Source organism: Mercenaria mercenaria, chromosome 15, assembly GCF_021730395.1.
Source record: "Mercenaria mercenaria strain notata chromosome 15, MADL_Memer_1, whole genome shotgun sequence".
Lineage (NCBI taxonomy): Eukaryota > Metazoa > Mollusca > Bivalvia > Venerida > Veneridae > Mercenaria > Mercenaria mercenaria.
In genome coordinates, this window is record NC_069375.1 from 21,773,916 (window position 1) to 21,800,247 (window position 26,332).

General features: G+C 37.1%; 1 protein-coding gene across 1 annotated transcript; it reads left to right on the forward strand.

The window, feature by feature from the left end:
• The first annotated feature begins 211 nt into the window (after positions 1-211).
• LOC123548038 (scavenger receptor cysteine-rich type 1 protein M130-like) lies at positions 212-19,550 on the forward strand. The gene is made up of 10 exons (XM_053524117.1): positions 212-529; positions 1,383-1,557; positions 7,962-8,134; positions 8,971-9,145; positions 10,168-10,366; positions 11,512-11,660; positions 12,051-12,362; positions 13,501-13,806; positions 14,228-14,542; positions 19,253-19,550. Exons 1-10 carry the CDS (start codon positions 212-214, stop codon positions 19,258-19,260), a joined length of 2,130 nt encoding a protein of 709 aa, XP_053380092.1. The 3' UTR covers positions 19,261-19,550.
• Positions 19,551-26,332: the final 6,782 nt, after the last annotated feature.

The following is a 26,332-nucleotide window of genomic DNA, read 5'->3' on the forward strand; positions in this document are numbered from 1 at the left end:
TTTTTTTGTGATTCGAAAGACCATACAGTTGACATAGGATCACTAAACTGGTGTCCGTAGGTAGACATTCCATCCGATCGTCCGGAACTCTTTGTCCGGATAACTTGTACTGTTTGGAATGGGTTTGTCGCAAACTTGCAGAAATATAAATTATAACCCATAAGTACAGTTGTTCTTATTGTAAGAATGTTCCTTGCTCGGTTTAGGAGCTATGGCCCTTCGATTATTACAGATTGGTGTTTTGTGCAATATCAATAATCCTTGTCCGGGTAATTCCTCTAATAGTTTTCAAGAGATTTGGCGTAAAATTGCATTTATCACTTACAAAACTGTATTTTATTGTTTTATTTTTCCAGCAATCAATATCCGGCTGGTCGGTGGGAAAGATCCTTCGCAGGGACGTATAGAAATCCAGAGTGCCGACGGTAACGCCGGCGATGATCCATGGGGTACTATTTGCGATGACCAATACGAGGAAGATAATAAAGCAGCTACTGTGATATGCCGGCAACTTGGTTACCTCTGGGGGGTAAGTACAAATTTGGTACCTTTTGGGAACGGTGTGAGTGGATGTAAATACAATATGATTTCCTTAGGGCTGTAACTATACAATTTGGTTACATCTGAGAAGGGGGTGAGGGTAGTACAACTTTGTCATCTCGGGGCGATGAGTTGGGGTTAAATACAACTTAGTTACCTCGGGGAGTGTGTGTGTGTGTGTGGGTGGGGGAGGGGGTCTAAGTATGACTTAGTGACCTTTGGGAGAGCGCGGTGGGGGTAGTATAACTTAGTTATCTTTGGGAGAGCGCGATGGGGGTAAGTAGGACTTAGTTACCTCGCAGACGGTGCTTCTTCTTCACCTTGCATTAAACTGAAACAGCAGGACCGCGGCATAAATGTTTCTTAAATGTCTTAAATGACTTCCGACACAAATCCTCCAAATAGTTAGCAACTCAGGTGAGCGAGCTAGAACCATTATGATTTTCTTGTGTAAATCTTTTATTTTATTTGGTTTGTTTGTTTGTTTTGGGTTTAACACCGTTTTTCAACAGAATTTCAGTTATGTGACGGCGGGCAGCTAGTTAACCTAACCAGTGTTCCTGGATTCTGTACCAGTACAAACCTGTTCTCCGCAAGTAACTGCCAACTTCTCCACATGAATCAGCAGTGGAGGACGAATGATTTGAGACACAATGTCTTTTATCAAATCGTCACGGATAACATACGCCCCGCCCAGGGCTCGAACTCGCGACCCCGCGATCCTTAGATCTGCGCTCTCCCTATTGAGCTAAGCGGGCGGGCTTTTATTGTATTTTGGACTAATATGTTGATATACTGTTTGTGTTACTTTGAATAAAGAACTTGTTTGTTCCATTTTGTAGGAAGGAACTGCAAATCGGGTGTTTTTATCCGGCGCCACTGACATGCCAATATTCCTGGACGAATTAGACTGTAACGGATCGGAAACGTCTATTACTCAGTGCAGAAGTAGCGGCTGGGGCCGACATAACTGTTACCATCACGAGGATGTCGGCGCCATATGTCACAATACAACAGGTATCTATACACGTTTGCCTGTGTCTTATTCATGTCCAAAGTGACACTTTTTTAAGAATATGAAAGGTGTACTGGCAGCAACAGTTGCAATCACAACATGAAATATATTTTATTACCTCCCCTTTTGGCTCAGACAGTATAAGTTCATGTATAGAAATGTAAGTAGAGCTTATTGTGTATATTTACTATTTAGTCTGTACAATACAACATATATTAAAAGCCTTACATGGACCTTTAATGTGTCATATTTTGTGCACGTAAATTGCTCCTTTATGCTTTCCAGCATTCGATGGCTTAATTAAGGGCATCGTAACTCTTGAAATTGTAACTTTAGGTAAATTGGAATGTTCTTTAAGAACAGTTTGGTTTTGTCATTAATGCAGATTTTGTTATGAAACGGCCCAAATAACATTTTCAGTATTACAGGAAAAAGCTAGTCATATTTACTAGTATTCGCCTGAGTAAATTGTAAAGTGTAATTCCTACTAAAAAGAAAATGAGAACAGAGGCACTATAGTGTCCTTCGATATGACCAGTGGAAATAACCATAAATATAGATTTAATTCTAAAATGCAGTAATGCCGTTGCATAAATATCCGCCACTAGACCTAGTCAAAATAGAAATAATAATAAAGAATATAGTACAAAGTCAAGTCTGCTAACAATTGTATTTTCTGTTATCATCATCATCATCATCATCATCATCATCAATCATCATCATCATCAGGATATGTGTCACGTCTGATTTATATCCCAAGAGTTCCCTTATTTAAGTGCAACCTCTTTGTTTTATTTACAAGTACGGTTCATTCAGTAAGCTTTGCCTTTTTTTTTAATTTTCCATAATAAGATAAATTTAAATTATGCCTTAACCACAAGGATTTTATCTTTTAATTTTGCAAAATCTTAACTTTCACTTAAAGCGCTAAAACAAATTAAAGCAACGCGGGAGAGTTTCTTAACTTAATTTCTTAATAGGAGTTCATTATTAGTCCCCTACTGGTTATAAACCAGTTTTGGGGACTATAGGAATGCGCTTTTCCGTCATTCTGTCATTCCGTCCGTCCGTCCGTCCGCAGTTTTTTGTCCGGTCCATAACTCTGTCATCCATGAAGGGATTTTAATATTACTTGGCACAAATGTTCCCCATGATGAGGCGACGTGTCATGCGCAAGACCCGGACCCCTACCTCAAAGGTCAATGTCACAATTGGAGGTCAAATGTCAACAGGGCTTTTCTCCTGTCCGGTCCATAACTCTCCTATCCATGAAGGGATTTTAATATTACTTGGCACAAATGTACCTCATAATAAGACGATGTGTCAGACCCCTAGCTCAAAGGTCAAGGTCACACTTAGCAGTCAAATGTTAGCATGGCATGAACAGGGTCTGCTTCGTGTCCGGTCCATAACTCTGTCATTCATTAAGGGATTTTAATATCACTTGGCACAAATGTTCCCCATGAGGAGACGACGTGTCACGCCCAAGACCCGGACGCCTAGCTCAAAGGTCAAGGTCACAATTGGAGGTCAAATGTCAACAGGACTTTTCTCCTGTCTGGTCCATAACTCTCCCATTCATGAAGGGATTTTAATATTACTTGGCACAAATGTTCCCCATGATGAGATGACGTGTCATACGCAACACCCATAACCCTGGCTTAAAGGTCAAGATCACACTTTGAGATCAAAGGTCAATAGGATTTTTTTCCTGTCCGGTCTATAACTTTGTCCTGCAAAGCATGATTTAAATATCAGTTGGCACAAATATTTCCCTGGATGAGACAACGTGTCATGCGCAAAACCCGGGCCCTAAGTCTAAGGTCAAGGTCACACTTAGAGGCCAAAGGTCAGATACAAAAATGACAATGTCTGGAGCATTTCTTCTTCATGCATGGAGGGATTTTGATGAAACTTGGCACAAATGTTTACCACTATGAGACGGATTGTCGTGCGCAAGAACCAGGTCTCTAGGTTTAAGGTCAAGGTCACACTTAGAGGTCAAATGTTAAATTTAAGAATGACTTTGTCCAGAACATTTCTTGTCCATGAATGGAGAGATTTTGATGTAACTTGGCACAAATGTTCATTGCCATGAGGCACCCTTTTATTAAGAATGACCTCCCTTTGTTTTACTATAAATAGATTATATTGTTACTTTTTTATTACTGGCCGTAGGGAAAAATCGAGAGTACTTTTCTGTGGTACAACATGCATGTTACATTGAATTTTTAGATGTATTTTGACCTATCTCTACCTGGTAAAGAGTTTTGTGTGAACTTGTAATATATTTTTTTCTAATAGATCTTTTTTTTTTAACATTTTTTATTAATTTCCCTTTGTTGTTACTATAGATAACTTATATGATAACTTTTTCATAATTGGCCAAAATAAATACATATGAAAGCAACTATAGGTTTTTCATGTATGCAAATTTTAATCCAAGTGTTTTGTTATAACATATTGTATATATAGTACAATATTTTTTATACATCATTGATATTTATCAATTCATTATGTTATACTGCAGTAGAAACAATAAGGTGCCTTCCAGTAGGGGACTTTGTATTGCATGGCAATACTTCATTCACTTGTTTTTGTAAATTTTGAATAATACCGAACGTGATATTGATGGTCAATTGCCAAACATAATATCTAGTCAGGGGTTAACCCTTAACATACTGGACACGATTGATTCAGCCTTTCCGACTAGTACAGATCATGATCTGCACTGTTAGCCATTCAGTCAGTATCTTTGGTATGCACCCCTTTTAACAGTTAATATTACTGTCTAAACTGAAAGGTTGACAAGTTCATTATAGAAATTTAGCAGAGTAAGTGTTAAGGTTCAGGTCTATGGTGACCTCATCTTTCAGCTTTCTTGATCTAACCAATATACAAATGAACTATGGAAACGCATGCAGAAAAGAACACAATGTTCATGCAACTGGTGTTGTATTTTATCTTACAGAGATATTTTTACGTTAAAAACTTCTTTATTCTTTACAGTGAGGTCAATTAGTGTCTAAAATCACAGGCGCTCGAGGTCAGGAACGCGGATTTTTCGGCTTTATCCGGCCTTTATGTATTGACGGAGCTTACGGCCTTTACGAATGATCCAAAGTTTCCCTAATATCAACTTTTAAAAATTACTCAAACTCTGGTATACTGAATGTTTTTTCAGTCTACCGGCACCTTGACGGTAATTTATGAAAGTTACAAATTGGGCAAAATAAGACCACATTCTTTGAGTTTGGTCCTTCGGTCACGGTATAAAGGCAAAACCGCGCAGGAAAAGTACGATCATGACTCCGAGCTCCTGTGTCTAAATTATATTTAAACTTGTCTGCAATTACGCAAATATATATAAAAAAACTGCGTAATATTCATTGTTTTTAGATTATTTGAATCGTTAATATTGTGCTGTTTCTGAAAGCTTAATTTAAATCTTATTTAAAGCTGCAACGAGAAATAAATTACAAGGCTGGGCCATTTTAAACACTGAATCGCTATACAACAGTGAAGACTTTCAAACAATGTCGTTTGCAGAAATATTTCGGCCAATTGTGAATTCAATATCTAGTGAAATCATTAAATTAAAACTTCATTTCAGCCTGAAGAAGGCGTATTTAGCTGGATTTGTAGGACGATTCTAGAATATTAAATAAGATTTCTCAGTTTTACTGAATAGTAACTTACCTTTATGTGTGACATACGTGTTTAGTTTGTACAGAAGTTTGCATACCAAAAAGAGAAATTGGATAGACTTTCGAAACGGTTCAAGCTTTTTGGAAGTACTCAAGTACAAATTGATAACTCAGAATATAAATGTCATAAAACAATAGTATAAGCGTATTTGTTTTAAAGAACACTTCTAGTTAATACTGTTTCAAATATAACAGTCTGCCGCACATTTTATTTCCATTTATGATATTATGACAAAAATTAGTATTCGTCAGCCACCCTACCTTGTACGGACTGATAGTGGTTATTTTATGTAAGGTAACAGATTTGTTTCAGGATAGCCTTTCACCTTGTTAAATGTAAAACAAAGTCGTAGAAGATCTCTGACTTCATTTTAACTTGATCCACTTAATTATTCGACTAAACATACTGAACGTGCTGGTACCCGCGTGATTCAATACCTTTGACGCCGTTCGCATGAGCAAAATTTGCGCCGTCCGAAAGCAGATCTTTCCTCATGTGAACCAAACTGCAGATAACGCAATGTTTGAGTATAGTGTATTTTGCGCGCAGCAGGGACATGGTACAAAAAATATTAATTTTGCTCCTACGCAAATTTAGCGCGGGCTGTATTGTTTTCGTCAATGAAAATACTTGCCGCACAAATTGGTTGGAAATTTTTTACAAAGGAAAAAAAGATGAATATTGAAAATTGTACAATCAAATATATTTTCTTTTTGTCTCCCGCCTTTTTCGAAGAAAAAAGGGGAACATACAAATAGGCTGTGCCCTTCCGTACGTCCTTCCGTCCGTCCGTCACATTTCGTGTCTGGTCCATAACTCTGCCATCCATGAAGGGATTTTGAAATAACTTGGCATAAATGTTCCCTATAATGAGACGACGTATCGTGTGCAAAACCAAGACCCCTAGTCCCAAGGTCAAGGTCACACTCAGAGGTCAAATGTTAACATGGTCTGTTTCTTGTCTGGTCCATAACTCTGCCATTCATCAAAGGGATTTTAAAATTGCTTGGCACAAATGTTCCCTATTAGGAGTTGATGTGTCAGGCACAAGACCCGGAACCCTAGCTCCAAGGTCAAGGTCAGAAGTCAAAAGTTAACATTGTCTGTTTCTTGTACGGTCTATAACTGCCATTCGTCAAGGAAATTTAAGATTACTTGGCACAAATGTTCACCAAAATGAGTTGATGTATCATGTGCAAGACCCAAACCCCTAGCTCCAAGGTCAAGGTCACCTTCCGAAACAGAACATTTTTGGTATTTCTTTTTGTCTTGTATGTAACTTTTTTTGCGTATATTTAAATAACTTGGCATAAAAATTCACCATTACAAGAGATTGTGTCATGTGCAAAGGTCAATGTCACAGGCACCCAAGTGAACTTTCTTTTTTGGTACATACAATTACCTCCCTTTCATATGATAAAGAACAAGACATGTATCTTTATACCAGTTCCCCACTAATTTAAAAATGAAGTTATGGTTAAGTAATTAAAATGACTGGTTTTGATAGATATAAAAAGTTATTTACAAATGCAGTTGTAGACTTGTAGAATGCAAACCCAGGGACAAGTTATAACTTAATTTTATATATAGGTAAATGCAACATTACTATGGTTGCAATACATTTGGTTGATATGTACTGCAGCTCTGCATTGACCAACAGTGTAATTTAAAAACAAAGTTTTTAGTACCATATAAGTGACAGGTATGCATTCCATTTGTTTATAAATTACCTCCCTTTAATATATATAATTTTATTTATTATTCCTTACCAATTTAAAAATAAAATCACATTAAATCCTTAAAATACACATATTAGAATTTGAAAGTATGCACCAATTATAGATTTCCAGACATTTCCAAATTCCATAACATCTTCATGAATTATATTATATACATTGTTAGTATGTTGCCCTATTTCTTAGAAGATGCTGTATTGGCATGCAATATGCTTAATGAAAAATGTCCCTAGGCTGGGGACGTTGGTAACTCTGTTACAAGTTCTTGTTATGTTATTGTTTTGTTATTTTTTCCTTTATTGAAATAAAATGTTATCGTAATAATTTGATACAAATGGGAAATATGTTTGCATTAAATACAATACAACGAGGGGCGTATTGTATTTGAAATGTCCGTCCGTCCATCCGCCTGTCCGTCATACTTTATTGTATAAACAACTCCTTCATTTTCCATCCAATTGCCCAGTGGTATGTTTAGGCCATAAACCTACTTTGTTAGATTAAATTATCTCGAGCAATCGGCATAATATGTCGTGCGCTTGAGATAAAATGTTATAGTATTTGTCATAGCCTCTTTTTTTTTCAAAATTAAATTTATCATTATTTTTTTTGTGATTCGAAAGACCATACAGTTGACATAGGATCACTAGACTGGTGTCCGTAGGTAGACATTCCATCCGATCGTCCGGAACTCTTTGTCCGGATAACTTGTACAGTTTTGAATGGGTTTGTCGCAAACTTGCAGAAATATAAATTATAACCCTAAAGTACAGTTGTTAATATTGTAAGAATGTTCCTTGCTCGGTTTAGGAGCTATGGCCCTTCGATTCATTACAGATTGGTGTTTTGTGCAATACCAATGATCATTATCCGGGTAATTCCTCTAATAGTTTTCAAGAGATTTGGCGTAAAATTGCATTTATCACTTACAAAACTGTATTTTATTGTTTTATTTTTTCCAGCAATCAATATCCGGCTGGTCGGTGGGAAAGATCCTTCGCAGGGACGTATAGAAATCCAGAGTGCCGACGGTAACGCCGGCGATAATCCATGGGGTACTATTTGCGATGACCAATACAAGAAAGATAATAAAGCAGCTACTGTGATATGCCGGCAACTTGGTTACCTCTGGGGGGTAAGTACAAATTTGGTACCTTTTGGGAACGGTGTGAGTGGATGTAAATACAATATGATTTCCTTAGGGCTGTAACTATACAATTTGGTTACATCTGAGAAGGGGGTGAGGGTAGTACAACTCGGGGCGATGAGTTGTGGTTAAATACAACTTAGTTACCTCGGGGAGTGTGTGTGTGTGGGGGGGGGGGGGGGGGGGGGGGGGGTAAGTATGACTAAGTGACCTTTGGGAGAGCGCGGTGGTGGTAAGTATGACTTAGTTATCTTTGGGAGAGCTCGTTGGGGTATAAGTAGGACTTAGTTACCTCGCAGACGGTGCTTCTTCTTCACTTTGCAATAAACTGAAACTGCAGGACCGCGGCATAAATGTTTCTTAAATGTCTTAAATGACTTCCGACCCAAATCCTCCAAATAGTTACCCACTCAGATGAGCGAGCTAGAACCATTATGATTTTCTTGGGTAAATCTTTTATTTTACTGTGTTTGTTTGTTTGTTTTGGGTTTTAAGAGGCCGTTTTTCAACAGTATATCAGTTATGTAACGACGGGCAGTTAACCTAACCAGTGTTCCTGGATTCTGTACCAGTACAAACCTGTTCTCCGCAAGTAACTGCCAACTTCTCCACATGAATCAGCAGTGGAAGACGAATGATTTGAGGCACAATGTCTTTTATCAAATCGTCACGGAGAACATACGCCTCGCCCAGGGCTTGAACTCGCGACCCCGCGATCCTTAGATCTGCGCTCTCCCTATTGAGCTAAGCGGGCGGGCTTTTATTGTATTTTGGACTAATATGTTGATACTTTGAATAAAGAACTTGTTTGTTCCATTTTATAGGAAGGAACTCGAAATCATGTGTTTTTATCCGGCGCCACTGACATGCCAATATTCCTGGACGAATTAGACTGTAACGGATCGGAAACGTCTATTACTCAGTGCAGAAGTAGCGGCTGGGGCCGACATAACTGTTACCATTACCAGGATGTCGGCGCCATATGTCACAATACAACAGGTATCTTATTTTTCTATATACATGTTTGCCTGTGTCTTATTCATGGCCAATGTGACACTTTTTTAAAGAATATGAAAGGTGTACTGGCAGCAACAGTTGCAATCAAAACATGAAATATATTTTATTACCTCCCCTTTTGGCTCAGACAGTATAAGTTCATGTATAGAAATGAAAGTAGAGCTATTGTGTATACTCACTATTTAGTCTGTACAATGTATACAACAAATATTAAAGCCTTACATTGACCTTTAATGTGTCATATTGTGTGCACGTAAATTGCTCCTTAATGCTTTCCAGCCGTAAACTGACCATCTTTCATATAAACACTGTTCAATGCTTACTCGTTTTCTGCTATACTTGCAAAAAGTCAGAAACTTGCAGTCACCACCATTAACCATTAACGTTACATTTTTCTGGGTTTACTACTTATTTGCCGAAGTTAGAAACTTAAAAACAGAGCTTGGTCAACCACAGAAAGAAAATATATTGGAAAGATTTAGCGGACAGGTTGCTTCAAGTACATTTAAATTATGTGATATTATATTAAAAATAAGCGGATAGGGTATTATGTGTGTGTGATTGGGGGGGGGGGGGGGGGGGGGGGGGGGGGGGGCGGGGAAGGGGAGAGTACGTAAGAAGGCGGAGTGTTAAACGTATTTTGGGCATGCCAACCTCACATTTACCCTATGTACAGCTAGTTAGAATATGTACATACCTACTCAGAATTTCCAGCCCAAGTAGCAGCATGAACAAATATTCAATATCTAAGATATGCGATTTCACCAAATATATTATATTTATTTTTGTTGTTGTTTGATGGAGGAAATAATCATTAACAGTGACGTAGTTTTGTTTCGGATGCCAAAACTTGACTTGAAAATTGATAAATATAAACCACGTTAGTCTGCCATATACTGTGAAATCATTTAAATTCGCTGGCATGAAATTTCACTCAAAATAATATGGAAGAAATGAACGTCTTTCCGATGAGACAAGACTCAAATATTCTAGTTATGTTACAGTTCGATTACAGACCAACTCAAAACAGACAAATGTTGGAGTGGTGCAAGTGATGTACAGTTATAAATGGGGAGAAGCGTGTGACGATGGCTGGAACGATTATGCCGCTACCAGTGTGTGTAAAGAGCTCGGTTTTGTGTACGGTATAGCAAAATGCTGCTCGGCTCTTGGGCCTTCTGGGTGGTCTGAGAATAGGATAGGGTATGTTGTTCGGTTCTTGTGCCTTCAGATATCAGATACATCACATCTCTTTCACTAAATATCCCTGTCTTTTTAAGATGACGTAACAGATCACAAGATTTCAAGTAGTTGTCATCTCACTTCTAAAATGTATTTTCCGACTTCTTAACTTTTAGCATGTGAAATCTGTCAAGACTGGGGTTTTCTGCAACCTTAACTGTATTAAAAAGACATACGAACGTATGGTGGCATATTTCTACAACGAGATAGCTAAGTAGCTGACGATAGTATTCCAAACTTTCCGGGAAATATGTGTATTTTTGTGATAATCTTTCAGAAAGTTTCGCCCCTCATCGATGTGGGTTCGAGCCTCACGCGGGGCGTTAAAATCTTCATGTGAGGAAGCCATCCAGCTGGCTTACGGAAGGTCGGTGGTTCTACCCAGGTGCCCGCTCGTAATTAAATAATGCACGGAGGGGCACCTGGGGTCTTCCTCCACCACCAAAGCTGGAAAGTCGCCATATGACCTATAATTGTGTCGGTGCGACGTTAAACCCAACAAAATAAATAAATTTAGAAAGTTTCGCTTTTAAGTATCACGAAAGGTGCCAAGCTGTCTCGTTGCAGAAATATGCCACAGTGCGAACGTAATTGATGCTTCTGTTATCGTAATCGAATCTAGCACTATTTAAACAGAATTCATACTGTTAATTAAGCGATCTGATGCTTAAGCATAGACATCAAGATATCGCACATACCAAAAATAATGGCAATGAAATCGTTGACAGCTGACACGAATATTACTTTTCGATAATTAATTTTAGAAAAGTATGTACATTATCTATGTAAATAAAAAGAAAACAGTGAGATAAATCACTACTGGTACGGGACGTTTGTGTTACTGTATTTTATTTTGCAACGGTATTTCATATCTTGCTGTGATTATTGACACCAGACACACATTGCATAAGCACTGGTGTTGTTTAAAACAAAGAGGACAAAAAACTATTAAATGCACTCAAACGTCATAACATTCTGTATGTTTTATGAGAAGTGGCGGCAGGAAAAGCTTCAAAAAAGAAAAAAAAAGAAAACTGTACCTGCCTATAATGTATTTGTTTCATATACTCGTTCGCACGTCTTCTGTAACACATTATTTATTACAGCATCGTTGATCGATCATACGAGTACACGTGCATCGGAAATGAGTCCAAATTAACCGACTGTAAGAACACGAGCTACAGGGGAAAGTGTGCTTATTCTCACCGTGCATCCGTCATCTGCCACAATACAACCGCGGACAATGTTGACACGAGTAAGTATAGTTTGTAGACAGTTATGGCACTCTCAGGCCACTTTATAACTTTCCATTTCATAAAAATGGCCATTTGCCAAGGTGAGATAGGAATGGTGGAAAAATAAAACTGTGCGGGTAAAATCTTTGACTTTTAACTGCGTTCTTTAAAGATACTAAAGTCACCTTTCACTAAAACTTTGTTGGTGTAAGAAATCAGTACAAAGCATATGCAACGCAAATAAATTTCGTCGCTTGTAATTTATTCAATATGATATAGCTGGCGTCGAGATTCTTTTGTATGATACTGGCTTACACTTGTGGTAGATAAGTAGCAGCGTTCAGTTACTGACAGTAATATCTTTTTATCAATAAATGCAGAATTATTGAAATTGTTGTAATCCGTGACAGGTTTCGATATTCGGCTATCCGGTGGTCAGGATTACTGGGGCCGGGTAGAAGTGCGCCACAGCGGTGTTTGGGGTCAACTTTGTGACTACAGATGGAGCGATGCTTCAGCCAACGTCACGTGTAAGCAATTAGGGAAAGGCTTTATTGGGGGCGAGGCTTTTGGGTCGGTGACAACGTCTGACTTGCCGTTCTGGTTGGTTGGCGTTACTTGTAAGGGCACAGAATCGAGTATCGAGAAGTGTAACTACACGCAGTGGGGTGAACCTCAATTTGATTGCAAAGCTGCCTATGTGCTGTGCTACAAGACCACAGGTAAGGATGATTTGACGTCACACCTAGGATGGGATTTCGTTATTGTGACAATTTATTTGGCGTCATACCTAGGATAGGATTTCCTTATTGCGGCAATTTAATTGGCGTCATACCTAGGATGGGATTTCTTTATTGTGACATTTTTTGTCGTCATACCTAAGATGGGGTTTCCTTATTGTGACAATTTATTTGGCATCACACCTAGGATGGGATTTTCTTATTGTACCAATTTAATTTGCGTCATACCTAGGACAGGAGTTCCTTATTGTGCAAATTTATTTGGCATCATACCTAGAATTGGATTTCCTTTTTGTAACAATTTATTTGGCGTGATACCTAGAATGTGATTAGCTTACTGTGACATTTTATTTGGCATCACACCTAGGATAGGATTTCCTTATTGTGCCAATTTATTTGGCGTCATACCTAGAATGGAATTACCTTATTGTGACAATTCATTTGGCATCACACCTAGGATGGGATTTCCTTATTGTGCCAATTGATTTTGGCGTTATACCTAGACTGGGATTTCCTTTTTGTGACAATATATTTAGCGTTATATCTAGAGTGGGATTTCCTTTTTGTGACAATTTATTTGGCATTATACCTAGAATGGGATTTCCTTTTTGTGACAATTTATTTGGCGTCATACCTTATTCTTTTATAACTGTCATATGGTTTGCCACAGCATGCATAAAATTAAGAAACAGAAAATACAATTCATTTGGCATCACACCTAGGATGGGATTTCCTTATTGTGCCAATTGATTTTGGCGTTATACCTAGACTGGGATTTCCTTTTTGTGACAATTTATTTAGCGTTATATCTAGAGTGGGATTTCCTTTTTGTGACAATTTATTTGGCATTATACCTAGAATGGGATTTCCTTTTTGTGACAATTTATTTGGCGTCATACCTTATTCTTTTATAACTGTCATATGGTTTGCCACAGCATGCATAAAATTAAGAAACAGAAAATAGCTGCAAGTGCAAATTTTCCAAAGGCTCGGGTCAATGAGAATGCTCGGAATTAAAAGAAAGAGGCATATGTCTTCCTATAGTTTAATTACAGATTAAAATTCTATATATATGCCGAAGGAAAAGAATTGGATAAGACATATATATATTTTCTTATAGTGCGATTAAGTGGAGGAAAGGGAAATTCAGGAATTGTTGAATACTTCGAGAAAGATGCCTGGACAGGGTTTTGTAGCGAAGGATTCGAGCCAGAGTACGCTGTGTTGGTATGTAAAGAAACAGGTCACAAAACCGGAAGTTTATTGCCACCCGGAGCATACGGTTCATATATATCGGCCCTTGGTCGGAAGAACCTTAAATGTCAGCCTAATGATACAAGCATTATGAACTGCGAGTATGACACCCAGGCATGCCGAGCCACCCAGTATGTAGCGGTCAGTTGCCATGACGACACACGAGATAACGGTATGGGCTTTATTTTGTCACTACCCATGTATGTCAAGAGATTTGTTTTATTGGCATTCTCAACTCTTACAAAAAGGTAGAGATTTGGATGATATCCATTTGTTATCACTGTTGTTTTTTTTTCAGATTGTCGAACTGCTGACTACTGTACATTATTGTTCAGAAACCAGCTTTAAGATCGGATTGAAGCAGATCAACCAAACCATCTGAAATTATATTCGTTTTGTATATCATACACATTTTGTTACTCAGAACACTCGAAACTGAACAGGGACATAACGTTATATTGGGTACACTTGAATGATGCACTCTTGCAAGTTACACATGAGGTCATGAAAACATATTCATAGAATCAATCTATGAAGCACATCACAGAGCTCGTCTAGTAGAATTTTAATTCGATATGTGTTTCTGTTTCAAGGTCCTCAGTATCGGCTGGGTGGCGACAGCCCCGACCCTACGTACGGAAGTGTGGACATCTACTTACACCACATCTGGGGGGAAATATGCGCGACTGGCTGGACTGATACAGAAGCAGACGTCTTTTGTCGAACATTGGAGCGGGGTTTCAAAAGGGGCGTGGCCTTATATCATTACAAGCGACGAAGAACGCCTACGCTTGTAACTGAAGTCAAGTGCAACGGAAATGAGACAGCGTTTACAGACTGTGTGATAGGGAACTACGCAACATGCCTTACCTCACAACGAGCTGGTGTCATCTGCTACAAGGAATCAGGTAGATATATCACCGGATAAAGTAAAACACGCGAAAAACTCATCAACCAATTAATTATTGCTCCCATTTCTAGAGTTTCAAAACTTAACGGTTGAAAACACGATTTTCCCAGTCTTGTTTGTTGGAAGGTATGCCATTCTTTTTTTCGTACGTTTTGAAGTGCATGTATATTGTTGAAAAAGTTGCACCTTATGAAACAAATTAAATCCACATATGTACATCCGGTTTTTAACTTAAGAAATAATGGTATGCAGGTATGTGACCGTTCTTGTCAATGAGAAACAACTCTAGCGTTTTGGTGCGGCGCAGAAAGCAGTTACAATTGAATAAAGTGGAGGTTAGCACCGTTAAATGTGTGGCACCGTTAAATGTCGCACCACCGCTAAATGTCGCAACCACCGTTAAATGTCGCAAGGTAGACGTTAAATGTCGCAGCCACCGCTAAATGTCGCAAAATCGTCTGCTGCTATATGTCGCACCTTTAATGCTAAATGTCGCAAGAATTTGTCCACCGTTTTATGTCGCAAAACCAACGCTAAATGTCGCACAGCAAAAGAAGAAAAAAATAACTAACTTAAGGTAAATTCAACTGTCTTTAAAACTTACATTTCAATAATTTTGAACCCGAGATAACATTATATTGATGAGTGCGTGCGTGCATGCGTGAGTATGTATAGTGTGGATTATGGGAAGGGCTTAAAAAAACATACTGTTCTGAACTGCATGTTTGCTTTTCAATGGTGCCGCGCCATACTACGTTATTGATTTGATATTTAAAGGTTTGAGCCTCGATGCGATATTCTCCACAGTACTAAAAGTATTTTAGGTCTAAACTACGGAATACTACGGAGTCTTTTTTATACGCCCGTTTGAAAAACGGGACGTATTATGGGAACGCCCCTGGCGGGCGGATGGGCGGGCGGGCGGCGTCCACAGACTTTGTCCGGAGCATATCTTCTTCATGCATGGAGGGATTTTGATGAAACTTGGCACAGTTGTTCACCATCATGAGACGGAGTGTCAGGCGCAAGAACCAGGTCCCTAGGTCTAAGGTCAAAGTCACACTTAGAGATCAAAGGTCAAATTCAAGAATGACTGTGTCTGGAGCATATCTTCTTCATGCATGGAGAGATTTTGATGAAACTTGGCACAATTGTTCACCATCATGAGACGGAGTGTCATGCACAAGAACCAGGTCCCTAGGTCTAAGGTCAAGGTCACACTTAGAGTTCAAAGGATACAAGAATGAAAACTTTGTCCGGAGCATTTCTTCTTCATACATGGAGGGATTTTGATATAACTTGGCACAATTGTTCACCACCACAAGACGGAGTGTCGTGCGCAAGAACCAGGTCCCTAGATCTAAGGTCAAGGTCACACTTAGAGGCCAAAGGTCAGATACAAGAATGACTTTGTCAGAAGCATTTCTTCTTCATGCATGGAGGGATTTTGATGTAACTTGGCACAATTGTACACCATCATGAAACGAAGTGTCATGCGCAGGTCCCTTCTTTAGAATTACTTCCCTTTGTTGTAACTATAAATAGCTTATATTGTAACTTTTTCATTACTAGTCGTAGGGAAAAATCGAGACCACTTTTCTGTAGTACAACATACATGTTACATCCAATTTTGAGGTGTATTTTGACAAACCTCTACCTTATATCTACCTATATATTTTGTGTGGACTAACAATTTTTTTTTTAAGATTAACTTCCCTTAGGTATTACTATAAATAACTTATATTGTAACTTTTTTATAATTGACCGTAGGGAAAAACCAAGACCACTTTTCTGTGGTACAACCTATATGTTTCTTTCAAGTTTTAGGTGTATTTTAAGGTATCTCTTTCTGGTAAGGAGTTTTTATGTGGATTTAGAAAAACAAAAGAATTACAATAATTACTAAACAACCACAAAATTAAAATTCCATTTGCAAATACAGGTGCTAGAGTAAAGGAATTTACTGTGACGGGCGTATATTGTGACATTCTGACACTCTTGTTAGCTCATAGGAAATTAATGCCGCGCGTCGTGTCGCCTGTCGTATCGTGAACCGAGAGTCGTGTCACACGTCGTTTGGCATTGTCGCGCGTTGTATCGCATGCCACGCGTGTAAAATCAACAAATATAATTTTTAGCAATACTTAATTTCTTCAGTTTTAAATTTCAAATGTAGATGAACATGGGACCTGAACAATCACCATATCTCTTTCTTTAAGTTAAAAATTCTTTACATGTCCTTTTATACGGTAGTATGTTTAGGACACACACTTCTTTTTTCCGATCAAATATCGAGCGTTCGAGATAAGAAGTCATGCACTCGAGAGGTGATGTCATGATCTCGAGATAAGATATTTTTCGATTGAAATAAGATGTCGTGCACTCCAGATAAGATATTGTGTGCTCGAGATAAGATATCGTGCGATAGAGGTAAGATTTCGAGCGCTGGAGATAAGATTTTGTGCGCTCGAGATAGATTTCGTGCGCTCGAGATAATAAGTCTTAAAGCAAAAGGATGATGGTTTTAGATCGACAATCCGAGTTTCACAGCTCAGACAAATATTATTACACATGTTAAAGCAAGCGACGACCACAAGCGCCCATCTCTTTTCACAAATCGTATACAAAAGTATCACTCGTGTACAGCATGGGGTATGCTTATAAGGTCAAGTTTGATTTATGATTTAACATGAATCACTCATGAACAGCATGGAGTATGCTTATAAGGTCAAGTTTGATTTATGATTTAATATGAATCACTCATGTACAGCATGGAGTATGCTTATAAGGTCAAGTTTGATTTATGATTTAACATGAATCACTCATGTACAGCATGGTGTATGATTGTAAGATCAAGTATGATTTACGATTTAACATGAATCGCTCATGTACAGCATGGTGTATGCTTGTAAGGTCAAGTTTGATTTATGATTGTTACATGAATCATTCATGTTATACTGTCAAATGCTTATCTTTATTGAAGCATGTAATTGCTGTTTAATTCTGTTGGCTTAAAGTTTCTTGGTTTCAATGAATTTGAATTTGTTAATTTCAAATTTAATAGATAATTATTTGTCCATTAAAGATTCAATTTCATCAATTTATACAACCAAGAAAATGAATCCTCTATACATGTAAATGATTTTTCAGGACATGCATTTTAATTGATTATATTATTTTGAATTGATGCTGTACTTTTGTAAAGTACTTGAAGATGTTCCTTTATTAAAATGTTTTCTGAACTGGTGCAAGTTTAAGCGCACAATATATCAATCAGACAATGTCTTACATTAGTGTAAGACCTATAGCTCAAAGTGCTGTCTGCTCACATTTGATGCGAAATCCCAAACTTTTGTAGCTTTATTAGATTTTGTTAGATTATAAATGTTCTTAAATTTTTCTGGACAGACTTTTTCAGAGAAAAGAATTTAGTCTGTCTTCTCAAACTAAGCACTTTGTAATATAACGATTTTAAATCAATGAAAGACAAAGTACAAAATATGAAGGTTCAAAATGGAGTATTCTCCAAAATAGTTTAAACCCAAATTATGTTATCAAATGTCATGCCACTGTATGTGACTGTTAAGGAAAGTTATTGCCAGTCCATGTCAGTCAAATGTATGGGGATATATGATGTTGAATTCATCAGCCAACTGTTTTCATATATAAAGAAAAGAAACGTTCTCAGATTTTTCAGGTCTTAATTCTCTGGAAGTATCTATTATATGAAAAGACCAATCAACAACAAAAATGTTTTGATTTCGAATATTTGCATAATTTGATTATACAGCAAGTATTGTATAATAGCTGCATGTATTGTCATGGATGAATTGTATACCATTCACTAAAAGGGTAGGTAGAGGGGTGGGTTAAACTTCAGTTCTCCTACTAACATCGCAGGGGTTTCAAAACCAAACTCTTTAGGTACGTGTATAATGTACAATTGGTTTAATTGTAGACTGTGTCATCTGTAACAGATAAACATGTCTTCCTCCTACCTCAGGTCTTTATGATTGGCTATGATGCAAAACAGATATATAATGACCCAAGTATTGATACATTTTCTGGGAAAAATCACATACTCTCATGCTTCCATACTAGATTTATTGCTTACATTTACACATGTTTACTCCTATTATACATTAATATTAGCCTAATTCATGGCTAAAATGAGAATTGTAAACACATCGAGTACAGTAACAAAGAAAGATATAGTTTAACAATTTTGACGGTATATATGTATCTTGACAATGACCAGTAATTTACAGTAAGGCAAGTAAGGCTAAAGTTATGTGGCATGAGTAACTTCTGGCCTAGCAAAAATATCTAATATGATGTATTCTGTGTTTGTATTGTTTATATGTTAATTAGTTTAACAACATTTCTCAACAGTATTTTAGTTACGAAACTTAACAATTGTAAGTTAGTTTAACTATTGTTCTGAGATTCTTTACCAGCACTTGCTTGTTCAGCATAGGTAATTGGCAACTTCTTCACTTGTGTCCGAGGTGGAAGATGACTTACAAGCTATCATGGTAAAATAGCGCTGGAGAAGATATGCTGTGTCAGGGGATTGAACATGCAACCTCCAGATACAGAGTATTCTGTATCTGTACAGAGTACAGCCGTCAAGATATTTGTATGATTTACCATATACCTCTCAATTAACATGCTACAAAAGTGTCAACTTTTTATTTTATTATTTCAGCGAACTGAGTTCTTCATAGATGTGAATAACAGGACTTACCGTGACAATGTATTTGGAAAAACATGAGTCTGTTTATGTAAAATTTTTACATTCCATTAAACAAATATACTGCAAGACATTTGTGTGTATGTTGTCTTTGTATATTGTGTACATATATAGCGGCACTGTGGCAGTATTCAGTATACACCTGAAAATATAATTTATCTCACCCTCTTTATGATAAGCAGCCTGTGTAAGGTAAAAGAATCATTCAGTATATTTTTAGATATATCATACTGAATAAAGGCTGTTTACCTTATTGTCTTGTTAGTCATCCATATTTTAATCACATAAGCAATGCTTGAAACATTTACTAAACTAAATGTTGTAGCATTCACAGAGTTGTCTCTGACTGGTCCAGTGATTCTGTTCTGTTGCATAAAATTACTGTCAATTTAGTCCTGTCCTTTCTCCAAAACTGAGTGTGGAGACCAGTCTGAGACTGCTACTTTGCCATTGGTCAATTTCAAGAATGAGCTCAGAACCAGCCAATCAGATATTTGGGTTTTGAGACTGGTTTCCAAATTCTGTTTTATAACCTTTTACCCTGGACATTTGTTACAAGTAAATCATAGATAAATCTAGGGTAGAATCTTTATTGTATAGCTTTATTAGATTCCTCCAGACTTTCATATTGCTGCAGTACAAACAACTGGTGGAAGCAAAATGTATGTTTCATAGATATTAGATATCAATAATTTTTAAGTTAATTTCACCAGCTTTAGAACAAAGGGGAATATACTGTTACAATACCAGGCATCTTACAAAATACCAAAATTACTAAAATTGTCGTGACTAGTTTTCTGCTGGACTAATAGATCTAGTACCTATTTTCATGAAAATTCTTTTCATGTAATTAGTGCTAGATCTTTCAAGACAGGATTCCCTTTTTTGAAGACCTCTGAATGGCCCAAACTTTAACCTTTACCGACTGTCAATGTTCTGTGAGGAAATCACTGAATTCCAATACCAAATAACAAGAAAAGAATGTGCCATGGCGTTCTGTATTTTACCCTGAATTTTGTCTGAAATATAATTAAATTATATTTATGATAAAAAAAGAAGAAAATTTGATAGAAATAAATGTGTTGTGCTCAAAAAAACTTGTTTGTTTTCTTCCAAAGTAAAAGTTCAGTTTCTGGAAGTTATTGAAGATCTTCTAAGAGTGATGCTGGTCCAGTGGTAAGATGCCAGACTACCATCTTATCAGGCTAAGAAGCAGGGGAAAGTTGTTACAATTGGAGTACCTTAATTCTGTACTCGGCATTTTCAACACCTTAAATGGCTAAAAATGTTCTGGATGAGTCCCCCACATGGGCTGTGGCAGCTAAAAATGAACTGATGATGTTATTGAAGACACTTTGACCATTCCCTTTGTAGGATTATACACGTGGATTCTATCATATTACCATAGATTCTCTTACCAACACCCTCTGCTGTTACTCACCACCACAATAGTTTCAAAGAAAAAAAGGTAATTATGTTCATTAAGTCATTAGGTGTATACCTGCTCTATGGAAGTGTTTATAGAATCTAATTATTAAAATTCATTTATTAAATTAGCTTTTTAATCTTTATTAACCAAAAAAGCAAAAAATAAAATGAGGCCCCCCTTTCGCAAAATGTAAAGCCTCTAGGGGTGTTAATGAGGGAATATATGGTATTGATCTCCTTGGCAATATAGGAGGGGTGTTCGGAAAGTTTCAGGACAAGTGCCGTAACATTCTTATTTTTTAATATTTTTTACCCAATTCTTTAAACATGCATTGCTACATATACCTCTTACTCATTCTCAGAAGCAAATGAGAATGAGTAAGAGGTATATGGAGCAATGTATGTTTAAAGAATTGTGTAAAAAATATTAAAAAATAATAATGTTACGGCACTAGTCCCGAAACTTTCCGAACACCCCTCATAGTTGTAAAGCTTATAACATGAAATAAACTGGATCATTCAAGTACCTTTTGAACAAAATGTATGGTATAAATGAAATTATATCAAAATTCTTTATAAAAAGCAGGAAACAAAAAATCCTTTATACTGAGCTAATTGAGTTTTAATCTCACAATATCGGCATTTTGACTAATCTAATAAGAAGTATTTCACTGTTTATGATAGGCATAGTTACATAAATATGACATAATAGTTGCTATGTAAAATCTTCTGTTGAGAAAATAGGACACATTTAATGCCCTAGACAACACTACTGTCATGACAGATTATGACATGCTAGATATAGTTCTGTGACATCTTTCCTTATCTGAACCATTAGTGTAATACCTCTGACCCTTTTATTAAGTAACGCAGTTCTATTTCCCTGGGAAAACTACATTTGTCCTATAGCATGGCAAACTTTACCTAAAATAGACCAGGCTTGATTTGATAGTGTTCCTCTACAAGCTGAAATCCTGTGTGTAAAATTTGATATGGCACCTCATTTGTTTCTTTGTGGGTGTTTATTTATTGAAATAAAAGGCACTGTCTCCAATTTAAATCAACAGTGTTCACTTATGATGTATTGAAGGTTGTTCATTAAAGTTGGCATTGCAGCTGATGTTCTTACGCCCAACATTCTCCCCTCCCCGAGGACAAGATCAGTTTGAACTTTACCTGATAGGTAGTTTCCAAACAGTAGAAAACTAGTGGGCACACAGGCATGAAATTTAAAGGGATGAATTCTTCATTTGGCAACTTTATAAACCCTATAGCTTTTGGAGTCAATGAAATTAATGGTGTTTGTATAACACTGTTGACTTTGAGTTAGCTTGTTTGATCTCACTGGTTTAATAAACAGCGTATTTGCAGTAAGTTAACCCTTATTATGCTGGACATGATTGATTCTGCCTTTGCGACCAGTGTAGATCATGATCAGCCTGCACATCCGTGCAGTCTGATCATGATCTGCACTGTTCCTTTTCAGTCAGTATCTTTTAGGTACAGTTAATGGTACTGTGCAAATTGAAAGATGGACAAGTTCATTATAGAAATGTAGCAAGGTAAAGGTTAACAACTGATCAATTCCAGGACTTACTAATATGAGACATCGGGGCAGATTGCCTACAGAGAATAAATGACCCCTACTGCTTTTGGAGTAGGGATATTAATGTATAGAGCATTTGCCCCTAGCTTGAAGATGGATTCCAAAAAGGATGAATTGGTCTAGTGGTTAGGTAGTCGGCTGCTCAACTCAGAGGATATGGGCCTCGAGCCCCACTGTGGTCACGACCACACCTTGTACATCTCAGAACTGTATTTTGCAGGAAGTGGACTCAAGAGTGTGGTTTTAGCTATCATCACAATCAAGCTAAAATAATTGAGTATAACCTTAGTAGCATTAAACTAAAGTCGATGACTGCTACAGATTTAGACGTTGCACTGATCTTGTTGTTATAGGATAAATTTAGGAGGCTTGGAATTTTAAAAACGATTCTATAATAACTCTAATAACTATGCTTTTAATTGTTTAAAATCTGTATAAAGGGACTTTATACAATAGTTTAAGCCTTTATTAATTTATTGGTCAGCATGATCAATAAACAAAAAACCTGGTATGGTTAAATGAGGGCATACCTATTTTTCAATTTTTGTAATCTTTTAGGCTAGCTAAATATGGCCAACTGCACTTGAGATTACAATTCTCATGCTGTATAATAAGCTTTAAATAGAGAGACTACGTACTGATTTACAGCATTTAAAGTGCTAATTTTGGTTTGGTTAACAGATGTCGTAAAGTTATAAACAATGTTGTAAACACAATGATAAGTTTCAGAGACCTTTTAGGCATTATTCTAGGGAGAGGGAGACACCTTAACAGAATTACTGATCTTACTCCAGCCTGCTCGGCTGCTTTCTCGTATTTCATCTTGGCAAGGCTCAAACGCTGAGCTGTAAGGGATGGGAGATGAACTGAACACCTTGGCAATGGATATTATATGAAATCTTGGGCTTATGAACTAAACAGTATCTTAATTACTCGTCACTTTGTTCAGTACATGAATAGTGTAGTCCAAAATTTCACTTATGCTGGAAAAAAACTCATACTTGTAACTTTAACTTATAAGGAAGTAATGTTCTAAATGCTGGCGAACTGTACTATGATAATGTACAGTGTTATTAAGTCCTCGAAGTGCTCTTAGTACAAATGTCCCTATTAGGTCATAGAACTGAATTACTTTAAACCAATGAGAAAGATCTGAGATGTAGTGTTCTGCTGTCATTTGACCTGCAAATCTTCAGACAAAAGGGCCAAAGCGGCCCTAAGTCACTCACCCAACCTTAACTATTTGACCTTGAATATACTTAAAATTATAGGACGCACTGAATCATGAGTGGTAGCATCTGTACTTCGTATCCAAAAGCATAAAACAGGCCATGCGCCCTCATTTGAAGAACTCTGAGGGATGATCTTAAAATGATTCTATATACCCGGTACAAAGTTTAATGAAGATCATCAAGCAATTCATGAGAAGAACTTATTTTCCTATTTTCAGCTCTAAGTACTCCCATCTTAACAAAATAAAGAGTGGACCTTAATATGATGCTACAGGCTAAGCACCTCCATTTGAATAACTGACAGAAGACCTTATAATGATACTAAAAACCAAGTTTGATGAGGATGCATTCAGCATTTCATGAGAAGAAATCATTTAAAGGTTTTCCTATTTTTAGCTCTAGCAGCCCCTAAAAGAAATCATGTTCCCATTTGTACAAGCTTGGAAGAGGACCTCATAATAATGCTACAGACCAAGTTTGATCAAGATCCATCATGTCAGTTGTTTTTTTCTAATTAACGCTTTAGTGGCCCCTAGAAGGGACCAAGTGCCCCCATTTGAATAAAACAGGGAGAAGACCTTATAATGGTGCTACAAATGAAGTTTGATGAGGATCTATCACGCAGTTCATGAAAAAGTCATTTAATGGTATTTCCATGTTTACCAAACAGCCCGAAAAAAGGGACAAGCTCACCCATCTGAAAATATTTGAGAAAGGAGGACCTTCTAAGATGCTACAGACAAAGTTTGCAAGTCAGATAAAGATCCATCAAGCTACTTGTTTCAAGGCTTTCCTAATTAATGCCCTAGTGGCCCCAAAAAGCGACCAAATGACCTCATTTGTATAAAACTGAGAGAGAACCTTATAATGTTGCTATAAATGAAATTTGACGAGGATCTATCAAGCAGTTAATAAGAAAAAATTATTTAATGGTATTTCCTAGTTTACCTATAATGGCCCAAACTCCCCCATTTGAACAAACTTGAGAAAGGACCCTATAAGATGCTAAAGACCGATTTTTGATAAGGATCTATCAAACAGTTCATGAGAGAAATTGTTTAAATGTATTTCTATGTTTACCTAAAGCGACCGTTACATGGAGATCAAGTGCCCCCATCTGAAGAAATTTGAGTGACGACCTGACAATGATACTACAGACCAAGTTTGATGAAGATCTATTATCTGGTTCATTAGAAGAGGTCGTTTAAAAGTTTTTCTTTTCTTAACTCTTGTGGTCCCTAAGAGTGGACATGTGCAACCATTTGAACAAACTTTAGAGGACCTTATAATGATGCTACAGACCAAGTTTGATGAAGATCTATCAACTTGAAATGGTTTATGAGAAGTTGTTTAAAGGTATTTCTATTTTAAGTTCTATTGACCAAGTACTCCCATTGGAACAATCAAAGAGGGGACCTTCCAATAATGCTACAGACCAAGTTTGATGGAGATCCATCTAGCGGTTCAGGAAAAGAAGTTGTTTAATTTCTAGTGTCCCCTAAAAGGGGCCAATAGTCTCATTTTGAATAAATTGGAAAGAGGACCTTACAATGAAGGAGGACCTTCTAAGATGCTACAGACAAAGTTTGCAAGTCAGATAAAGATCCATCAAGCTACTTGTTTCAAGGCTTTCCTAATTAATGCCCTAGTGGCCCCAGAAAGGGACCAAATGACCTCATTTATAAAAAACTGAGAGAGAACCTTATAATGTTGCTACAAATGAAATTTGACGAGGATCTATCAAGCAGTTAATAAGAAAAAGTTATTTAATGGTATTTCCATGTTTACCTATAATGGCCCAAACTCCCCCATTTGAACAAACTTGAGAAAGGACCCTATAAGATGCTAAAGACCGATTTTTGATAAGGATCTATCGAACAGTTCATGAGAGAAATTGTTTAAATGTATTTCTATGTTTACCTAAAGCGACACCTACATGGAGACCAAGTGCCCCCATCTGAAGAAATTTGAGTGACGACCTGATAATGATTCTACAGACCAAGTTTGATAAAGATCTATTATCTGGTTCATTAGAAGAGGTCGTTTAAAAGTTTTTCTTTTCTTAACTCTTGTGGTCCCTATAGGGGACATGTGCAACCATTTGAACAAACTTTAGAGGACCTTATCATGCTACAAACAAACTACAAAAAGATCTATCAACTTGAAATGGTTTATGAGAAGTTGTTTAAAGGTATTTCTATTTTAAGTTCTATAGGCCAAGTACTCCCATTGGAACAGTCAAAGAGGGGACCTTCCAATAATGCTACAGACCAAGTTTGATGGAGATCCATCTACATGATCTAGCGGTTCAGGAAAAGAAGTTGTTTAAATTCTAGTGTCTCCTAAAAGGGGCCAATAGTCTCATTTTGAATAAATGGAAAGAGGACCTTACAATGATGCTACAGAATAAGTTTGATGAAGATTTGTTACGTGATTCATGTGGAGGTCATTTAAAGTTATTTCTATTTTTAACTTAAGTGACCCCTAAAAGGGCCAAGTGCTTCCATCTGTATAAACTTGAGAGGGGACCTTACAATGATGTTACAGACGATCCATCAAGCAATTCATGAAAAAAAAGTTGTTTTAAGGTTTTTCTTTTTTAACTCTAGCAGCCCCTAAAAGGGGCCAAGTGCCCCCTTTTGAATAATTTGACAGAGGACCTTTTAATCATGCTACAGACCAAATTAGATGAAGATCTATCAAGTGATTCATGAAGAGAAGTCGTTTTTAAAGGTACATGTGTATTTCCATTTTTAGCGCCAGCGGGCC

Excerpts from the sequence above, each read along its gene's own strand:
- LOC123548038 (XM_053524117.1), top strand. The coding sequence starts at position 212 with ATGGCCCTTCGATTATTACAGATTGGTGTTTTGTGCAATATCAATAAT. Across the intron at positions 1,558-7,961 it reads CATATGTCACAATACAACAG|CAATCAATATCCGGCTGGTC; the intron begins GTATCTATACAC and ends TATTTTTTCCAG. Across the intron at positions 9,146-10,167 it reads CATATGTCACAATACAACAG|TTCGATTACAGACCAACTCA; the intron begins GTATCTTATTTT and ends GTTATGTTACAG.